Source organism: Telopea speciosissima, chromosome 8 (genome assembly GCF_018873765.1).
Source record: "Telopea speciosissima isolate NSW1024214 ecotype Mountain lineage chromosome 8, Tspe_v1, whole genome shotgun sequence".
NCBI lineage: Eukaryota > Viridiplantae > Streptophyta > Magnoliopsida > Proteales > Proteaceae > Telopea > Telopea speciosissima.
In genome coordinates, this window is record NC_057923.1 from 4,064,438 (window position 1) to 4,074,180 (window position 9,743).

The following is a 9,743-nucleotide window of genomic DNA, read 5'->3' on the forward strand; positions in this document are numbered from 1 at the left end:
ATTTGAAAATATATTTTTTGGGAATGCATTTTCTAATGGGAACGTGCCCCTATACCAAAATAAACGGTGCGAAATGACCATCGTGTTCCTCCTGATCAATGTTCGTGCACACTCTCTCATTGATCGGGTGCATTGGTGCAGGTGCCATGCTCCCAATCAGAGTTCATTTCCCCATTTTCTCTTAAGATAAACTCCTCCAAAGGGCATCTCTTTAGAGACGGGAGGATGTCATCACATTGTACTAAAAAAGAAGGGGGAAAATTTTTCTTTTGCCCTATATATTTTAAAGGAATGATTACTCTAGATTGCAAAACGGGAGGGAGGGAGGTTGAAGACTCGAACTCTATACCAAGACCCAAGTCAGTTACAGAGAGAGAGACGCTTAAGACAGAGTCAGGTGCGATTAGACCAGGTTCAGCCCAGGGGCTCAACCCTAACGTGCCCAACCTTTGAGCCCAACCTTAACTCAAAGCTAGAAATTCTCAACCCTTACCCGTCCTCTCAGCTCAGGCCCTATACGGGCTCAACGCAGTCTTGGCCCGACTGGGCCAAACTTCATCCCTTAAGGGCAAGAAAGGAGCAAAACGAGGTTTTCCTGAACTCATTTGGAGTATTCAAAACTCAATTCATGTGTTTTAGGTAGGATTAATCATCTCTGAGTGATTGAAAGTGGAAACAAAGCAACAAAAACCCGCCATAGCCAGCAGCTATCGATTTCATGGACTCCAATTCACAGGAGCAAATGGCGGTGGTGGTTGCAGAAGCGGGTCATGACTCAGTATCAGAATCAGGTTTCCCTTTCCCCTACTGGACACCCGCTTGTCGGAGGTTCTGTTCAGACGCTTCATTCTTCGCGTCCGGCAGCATAGAAAGAGAGCTTCTTGCCAAACAGGTTTGCTTCTCTCTTTCCCTTATCCCCCAAAATTTTGTTTTCCCTGCCATTCTTCTCTCCCTTCCCTTTGCCTTCTTTTCTTTGTGGATTTCTGTTTGTTTGGTTGTTTATTTTGTTCCTCTTACCGCCCTCTTTCCAGTTATCTTTTCGATCCTATTCCTATAAAAACTTTCGTAGTTTTACCACATTCTCATTTGAGCAGTTCGACCTTTCAAATGCGAACCTACAATATGCATTTCCGGACCTTCTGTTTCAATTTTCAATTTATTTTTCCCCCCGCTGTAATTTTGGTTTTCCTTTCCATTTAAGAGATAACTAGGTATAGCTTTTGCTGTTCTGATTCCTGGAGCTCCCGTCCGGAAAGTTATATTTTTAATTGTTCGAGGGCCTCGTTCTTGCTTAATTTTGGCAAGGGTTTGAATTATGATTTCAGAAGGAGTGCAGAAGTATAAGTGTCCCGAGAAAACCTTTTTCTGAAGGCCTCAAGTATATATGGTTTAGCCTCTTTGCCCTGAGCCTCGTAATTCAGGTCTCCCAGTAACTTTATCTGGAAATACTGGGAATAGATTTTGGAAAATAAAGATCATGCATGACACAAAAATGGAGGTTATGATATAACAAAAGTTAGAGGCCAGTTGGTTGCCAACCATCTGTAAGATACTAAATGACAATGAATATTGATATCAGAGTGTAATAAAGTAGAACAAATAAATATATGATTTGAGAGACTAGTATAACGATATGAAAGCTTCAATAGTAAAGAACTCTCTGATGATGGTAGTAGTCCACTTGTAAAACACTTGAATTTGAACACCAACTTTATCACTGCAACTTGCTCCAAATTGAATCTCCAAGTGATGGTGGGGCTGAGTCGTGCCAGTGGTCACAATCCTTAAGATTGTATTCATCCTTTATGGTGCAAGAAGGTAATTGTGAATCAATACCCAAGATGAAACAGCCCCTTAGGCCCTCCAGTAATTGTTGCACCCACTTACTGGGCCACGTCAGGGCACTTTTAGGCCATGCTCAATCGACAAAGTGAATAGAGGAATGAAGAACACTCAAAACAGTGTGTAATAACCAAAACAGAGAAGGAGAGATGAAGAGAGTTTAGATGGAGGTGGAAGTAGTTAGAATGATCTCATGAAGTGCAAAACGTCCTCTATTTATAGAGGAGAAAGCTCATTGGAAGCACAACAGTGGTGTCTCTCCAAATTCGCCATTACCGGAACCTTTTGGAGTGTCACCGGCGTCAGTTTCAAGTTAGCTGGTGTCGGCCATTCAACCACCGATGTCAGCCGAATCTGACAACATGTTGGACATAGACTGGAGGGCGTTGGTTGAGGTTCTAACAAACCCTGATGTACCAAGACCGACGTCAAAAAGGCTGAATCTGGTGCCAGGAAAGACCTAGCCGATGCAGGCCAAGAAGAAAGATTAGAGTATAAATTCTAGTCCGTAGCAAAAAAGATTTCACATGCTCTAATGCCTCACCTCGCCCTGCCCCAGCCCAATTCCATGTGTGCACACGTGTGAAAAGCACCTCGGACCAACCCTAGACATGTGGGAGGAGAGATACCTATCTTCAAGGAAACCTACCCTTGTAGTTCCCATTTCTATATATAAGCCTCCCATCACCCTCTTCCATTTCCAATGTGGGACTAAACTTCCCACAAAAAGTGCTTTACAAAAAAAAAAGGCACCTTCCAAAGATCAAAGAAAACAAATCTTGTGGGAGGGAAACACTAAACCAAATTTTCAGAAAGGCTAAGGGTATTTTGAAAATTCAATTTAAAATACATTTTATAACACGGATACCATTAATTTCAATAGTGAGCTCTGAAACTGAAACACAGAAGATGTATACAGCTTCAATGGGAGGATGAAAGTCTTTTGGTCATGGTTGTTACTTGCTTACATTTCAAACTCTAATCTGCTGATGTTCATCCAATTAAATTTCAATTTCCATGTCTGCTGACCATCCTTGCTGCATAGCTGCCAGTTGTGCTATTTCCTTTAACCTAGCTCATAAGATTCTGTCATCCTTTGTATTTAATCAATTTTTATCGGATTCTAATTCATCCTTTCCATCTTGCCTGGTCTTCCATTGCTAGAGTCACGTTTCTCTTAAATGCAGTAACTTGTCTAAATCTTTCCCAATCTTTCAGAGCTTCCAAAAACCCTATAGCAACAATAGCAGTTAGCTGACAAGATCGTCAATTTCATGAGTTAAGTCCTGTACTCTCTCGTTCTGTCATCTTGACAGTGGGAACCTCTTAAAATTTGGCTCCTCATCTGCTACCATGGACAAAATAAATATGCAGGAAATAGATTCCTATCTCCTGACTTGTATATTCTGAAGTTCACTGTGCATTTACTTTCCAATATCTTGTTTTGCGCATTGATATTTAGGGTAGGATAGCAAATGGATGCTATCATTTCTACTCAATTGTCACCAGAATTTGAACGGGAGAATACCATTCTACTCAATATGGTTAAACTTTACATAGATGCTGGGAACATTCTGTTAGTGTTCTTTTGTTTTATTTTGTTTATTTGTTTAGGAATTACATGTATTTGTTCATCCAAATAGGTGCTGTTTGTTACTGAAAATCCCCACCCCTAATTTCTCATTATTCAGGTTGCCTTAGATTTGACTGAAGATGAAAGGTATCATCTTGAAGATATGGAAGATGGAAAGAACTGGTATGTAGTTGTCCTAAATTTTATTATTTCTGCCATTCTTATCCACTCTGTTTAAATGCTGTTATGGGCTGTCATAACATATTAAACTTTACAGTAGATGAGACTAGAAAGATGAAAAGTATTTCCCGTGGTGTCTATTTGTGTTTAAGCAATAAAATTTTTATTTTTTCTTTTATTTTTTCTTTCAAATTGTATTTTCCTTGAGAAAATAGAGTTCTTTTCCTGTGGTTATGGTTCTGAACTTTCAAGATGAGTATGACCTATGCTATTTACAGCCTATGCTTTGACCCAAGTATGAAAAGCTGGTTTACTCTATACTTGTTTCCTTATCGAATTCCTTACATGTTACCTTCTCACTTTATATGCTCTTCAAGCTGATCTCTTCAATAATCTTTGGCAAGGTTTTAAGTATCGGTATTGGGTATTGTATCGGAGGGTGATTTTACGAGACATATAGTATCATATCGGAGAGATACAAGATACGCTAAAGATACACATGGAAATGGTTAAGAAATGCATGGATGTGCTTATGGTACTTATAAAATATTGTTTTGAAGCATAAACACCATATTATGCAACATGTAAATATATGTCAGTTTGATGCAAGGATTTGAGTCATTTTTACATATCTAGTGATGCGTACCCCCCCCCCAATCCCAAAAACAAAAAGAAAAAAAAGGAAAAAAAGAGAGATTTGATCACCCAAAAGAGGGAGAAAAAAAAATCTTCACCTTTACCCCTTTTTGCTCAAATCTATTTCGATCTGTGCTTGTTGAAATGGTGAAAATTAGAGTCATTTTTTTAATGTTAGATGGTTTCGTCCAACTCATACCGAAGAGAAAAACAAGTTTCCAAGGTCTTCGGATGCTCTCAATTTCATATCTCACTCATAGTTTCAATTTTGCTGGTTTAATGGAGGTGTATCTTACCTGTATCGGATTGATCGGTCAATACAAACTTTTTTGAAAACTAAATATCATATCGATATCAGCCGATATGATACGATACTTACCAATACTTATAACCCGGATCTTTGGTTCCATCTGGTTGGATGTAAAATGTTGCAAGGAAATGTAAAAGTTAAACAAAACTAATGTGGAAATTTTTTAAACATTCCCAACAGTAACTTAGTACTAAATCAAAACTTACTGAATATGGTGATTATAAATTTCTCCACTTTTTCAACCACATCACTTAGATTTTGGTTGAAGAATATGCCAGTGCAGACACTTAACTTCACTTTTGAACTACCATCTGAAACATAGTTAATTTCTGTTATGATGTTAGTACTTTCTTCTTACATAACTTTTCATCATTTTAGATCTAACCAGACAGAGCCTCTGGTTATTTTGGTTGATGAGCTAAGAGTTGGCAGTTTGTTGCATTTACACCGATTCCTTAACTTTTTATGCTATTCTGGTTCATTATTGATAATATGACGGCCTTAAAAAGCTTATTATTTCTTTATTCCTAATGGGAGAACTATGTGGACTTACAAAAAAAATGAACAGTCAAGTGACATTTCAGCTTTTGGACTATCATGGTCCCCCAGGGGATGTTCAGTATACTGCATCTGACCTGGCTTTTGGTCTTTAGGAAGTCATTCTATTGTTCCGAATTTATGCTGGCCTAAGCTGAAATTTATATCCTATCAGGAGTGTATTTTGCCCGATTGTTGGTTGTGGTGCACGATTGAATCCTTTGGAAGATTTTGAAGATCACTACAATGCTCGGCATACTGCATCATGTTCAGTTTGCTCTAGAGTTTATCCAACATCACGACTGCTCAGTATACATGTATCAGAAGCGCATGATTCGTTTTTCCAGGCGAAGGTTGCACGTGGCATTCCCTCGGTATTTTCCCTTTTGCCTTTATCTGCAGTATAATGATTGCTTTTATGGCGTGTTACTTTTATTCAAATATCTAGTTTATGCTTAAGTGCAGTATAAAGATTGCTTTCATGAAATGATGCTTTCATTTGCATTTCTAATTTCTACAATTCATTGCTATGATTTGTGTGAGAAACTAAGGATGTAAGTTCTGATCTAGCCATGCTTGTTTCAACTTGGCAGCTTACATGCTGGTTCAATAAAATTTGAGAGAAAATAGGCATCTAAATTTTACAATGATTTGCATTCAATGTTAGGCTGAGGTCGGCCCTTGACCCATCTTGATTTCAGTTGTGATTAAACAGACTTGGGTTGCATTTCTTATGGGCACTAGGGCTTGATTTTGGGTTACATTGTCCATTGACCAGCTATGATGTAGTTCAAAAGAACAAAAAGGGAAGCAGCAAGCCAGGCCATCAAACTGGACCAAGAATGGACTAATATGTTTAATTTTGAGTATCCAATGCGTTGTATGGGCCATGGGCTTTATATTTTTGGGTTTGCTTTTGTAATGGGGCAATTCTATAAGCCCAAATATTAGGGATTTAGGTCCTATATGGGATTAAGCAGTTGGTTTATATTTTTATTTTTTGTTTCTTAGTCATTTAGAATATTAGGTTTCTATTTTCTTACTAAGTTTTATTTAGTTGCTATTTTGGAATTCTCTCCATTAGCCGAGGGGAGTTTCTATTTTTGTAACAAGACAATTTATAAAAGAGGCAGTTCCTAGCCTCCCACGATTTAACAGCAAAATTTGAGTACTATGTGCATGTGGGAGTGTGAGAGACAGCAAACCTTGGTGAGATTCCAAGGTGGAGATTGGTGAGAGGCCATCTCCTAGTTGGTGGGAGACTAACATATCCCTTTTCTTTCTTTTCTTCTTTTCCGTTGGTTCTCAGTTTCTATTTTCATAACCTGCAATTGTGCTACTGTTTGGAGGCTATTGGAAGTGTTATTGATGATCCAAGTCTGATCCATAGAATTCCCTAACAGATCAGGTGTTTGGAGTTTGATCTATACCTGAGACATCCTTTGTTCTGGAGGTTTCTGGTAAAAAGCTTCAAGTTGATAGAACTCTCCATCCATTCATCAACTGAAGACATCTTTCTAGTATAATGTTAACCATATCCCTGCCTTCATTCGATAATAGTTTCAAGTCCATCTAATGGCTAGAAACCTCTGTATAAGTAAGTTGCTAAATCTGAGTTTGAGTTTCTAATTTTGATTCATAGCCATTACTTGCAATCTAGCCATCAACTGATCAACTGTGGCTGGGTTTTTAAAGTACTCAAGGTATTCTTATCACCTACCCTCGACAGAGATTTGAGTTCCATCAGAGGTGGTGGCTTAAAGGCTGTTAGTGCTGGCTCTCTCCCTTATATTTTGGGAACTGGTTTGTATCTACTGTTTTATATCTTGGTTGTAACTGGGATTCTAAAGGATTCATATTATGATGATTATCTTCTGTTGATATCAGTTTTACCAGGATATTGACCAAGGGATCAAGGTTTTCTTCATAGTTTCTAATTTGGCAGAGCAAGTTGCCATTTCAGTGAGCTAACTGTTTAAGTGTGAGATCTGTCCTTGGACTGAAACCTTCTTTGTGGCTTAACCTTAGTGTCGATTCCCTATACTGTTGACCTTATTATTAGACATAATACCTACCTTGTTGCTGCTGTTAAAGAAGAGTTTTACTTGCTGTAATACAATTACTCATCAGTCCTGTTGTTGGGTTGGGTGTTACTTTTAGTTTAGTAACCCCAGTTCTATCAAGCTAACTCTTAGGATGCACTTTGGATGGTTCTCAACCTGGCCCAACCCACCTGGGTTATGCCTCCAGCATTATTTTGTAGTTCAGACAGAATACTGTAACTTTGGCCCCATTTCAGTATGAACTTAACCCAATGGCAGTTTAGCTCAACCCTATAGAAAGGAAGAGTGGAAACTAAAGTTTGAAATATTATCAGATTCTACAATTTAGATAATGTCCATTATCATGTACCCATTTCAGTTCACTGGATCGTGTTAACTAAAATGTATAGCTGAAATCATGGAGAGTGAACCTTATCAAGAATTGGATAAAAAGTGGTTTGTTTTTGTATTTGTGCCCGATACTGGCCCATGCCGGAACCAGTCAATCCATATCGGTATTGACAATGATTGATATGTAAGGCACCAATACCGATACATAAAACTCTGGTTAATCCTGCTATATGTATTTGCTTTCAACATCATTGTTGCCATAATTTTCTGGACTGACTTGTATGTATGTGTTTGAACAGTACGAATGCTTGGTGGAAGGGTGTGGAGTGAAGCTAAAGAGCTACAAAAGTAGGCAACAGCACCTAGTGGACAAGCATAAATTCCCAGCTTCATTTGAGTTCTTCAAGAAGAAGGCTTACCACCACCCATCCAAGAAACAGCGTCAGAAATTTCAGCGTAAGCAAGCAAGGGTAGTAGCTGATGATAATAATGGTCAGAAGAGAGATGATGATGACAAAATGGAAGTGGAAGAAACGATGGATGGTCTTGTTTTGGCAGTCTCAAAATTAAGTACCACCTCGTCCTCAGATTCTTCTTCTCCTTCCTCTATTAGCTTTGGGCGTCGCCATACTCGTGGTTTCGCATTCCTCCCTCGATCAGTTCAGCGTGAAAGAAAACAGGAGGCTTCCTCTGCGGGAACCAAAAAAGTATAACCTGCTCGCGGATTCACTATTCACTAAGTATGAAATTGTAATGTATGCTAAGTTGCTAACGTGGTTACAAGATAGGACTCTAAGAATTTTTTTGACATATTTAGGCTCAAAAAATTGGTTTTTTTTAGGGGGAAAAAGATTGTGCACCCCCTCGTATCCCATCCCATACACTCTTTTCATCAAAACCCCTGGTTTTCAACCCCTCATTGGCGCGGAATTGCACTCTAGCATCGTGGCAAACCCTTTCCCTTTTTGCCATTGAGCATAACCACATCCTTGCGTCCCCATGCCGTCAATGTGGGGATGCTTTCTCATGCCTTCTTTCACTCACCTCTAGGGATGTAAATGGATCGGATATTTTATCCGGTTACATGTATATATAGATTTTCGGATAGCTATAGCCTATCCGTATCCGTATCCGTTTAGTTTTTGGATGGATTCGGATAGTGTTAAACAGATACGGATACGGAAATAGATTTCGGCTATTCATGTACACCCCTGCTCACCCCCTCCTTGACATTCTTAATATTCTCTTTCCTTCTTGACCATGTAGGCCCTGTTGTTGATGAACTTGTTTGTTGTGGCGTGAGGAAGAGAGCTTGTAAACATTCTTTCAATTGTGAAAACTGTTCTCTTCGTGGACGTAGGCACTTTATCGAATCACATAAGTCTGCTACATTGTGCATAATATTCCATTTCTACATTCCCCAACATTGTAAGAGTGGGAAACCCTATCCCTAATATTTCACTTCAATGTGTCTATTTTGGGGAGAGGGTTACCTGGGCAAGTGATGCAAGGGAGCATGCCAATGAAGGGTGTTAGAAGGATTTCATAAATAGGAATTGGGTTTTGGGGGGGGGGGGGGGAGGGGGAGGGAAGAGGTCATTTCATGTGTAGAGGAGAGAGAGCCCACCTAAGTTTGGCTAAGTGGCTCATCTAATTTTGATACTTGTAAGAAATGATATAGCAATTCCAATTGTAATTTAGCTTCAAAATTCAATTACTTATCCTCTCTCATAATAAAATATCGGAGGGTTGAATTTCATCATCCGCTTAGGCCATCACTGTACGAAAGTGACCGGTTGGGTTAGTTTTGGAAAAAGTTTCAATTCATTTATACAAAACAAGGTCTGGCTGAGGGAGTCGAGTCCGCATCTGCTCCCCACTTGGGGACGGTAGGGACAGATCTAAACCCTTCATGGTCCCACAGCCCATGGAGGGTTGAGATCTGTCCCCACTGCTCCCCATGTGGTAATAGGGAAGCAGCAGGCTCTGAAATGGGTTTAGGGTCAGGAGGGTAGTTGAGCTCAATTGGGATGGATTGTGGCGGTGAGAGTGAGGGTTTGGGTTCAAGAAGGGACACTAAAACCGGCCTGGCAATTCTCATGGCATTATGTATCCTAATTGTAGTTTGAACTTCACAGTAGGGGCATGGAGGGGTACCAGAGAAATTCAGAGAGGCATGGCTGAACTTGGTATGAGAGGAAAGTGTGGAGACCGGTCAGGGCCAAAAAGGGCAGCTGCCTTTTCCGAATTGACCGATCCAGTTAGGCGGGGT

The 9,743-nt window shown here is 39.6% G+C and overlaps 1 protein-coding gene across 1 annotated transcript; it reads left to right on the top strand.

The window, feature by feature from the left end:
• The first annotated feature begins 675 nt into the window (after positions 1-675).
• Positions 676-8,215, top strand: LOC122670583 (zinc finger protein 511). The gene is made up of 4 exons (XM_043867522.1): positions 676-892; positions 3,534-3,598; positions 5,254-5,452; positions 7,771-8,215. Exons 1-4 carry the CDS (start codon positions 719-721, stop codon positions 8,182-8,184), a joined length of 852 nt encoding a protein of 283 aa, XP_043723457.1. The 5' UTR covers positions 676-718; the 3' UTR covers positions 8,185-8,215.
• The last annotated feature ends 1,528 nt before the right edge of the window (positions 8,216-9,743 follow it).

Coding starts and splice junctions, on each gene's coding strand:
- LOC122670583 (XM_043867522.1), top strand. CDS start 719: ATGGACTCCAATTCACAGGAGCAAATGGCGGTGGTGGTTGCAGAAGCG. Junction 893..3,533: donor GAGAGCTTCTTGCCAAACAG/GTTTGCTTCTCT, acceptor CTCATTATTCAG/GTTGCCTTAGATTTGACTGA. Junction 5,453..7,770: donor TTGCACGTGGCATTCCCTCG/GTATTTTCCCTT, acceptor GTGTTTGAACAG/TACGAATGCTTGGTGGAAGG.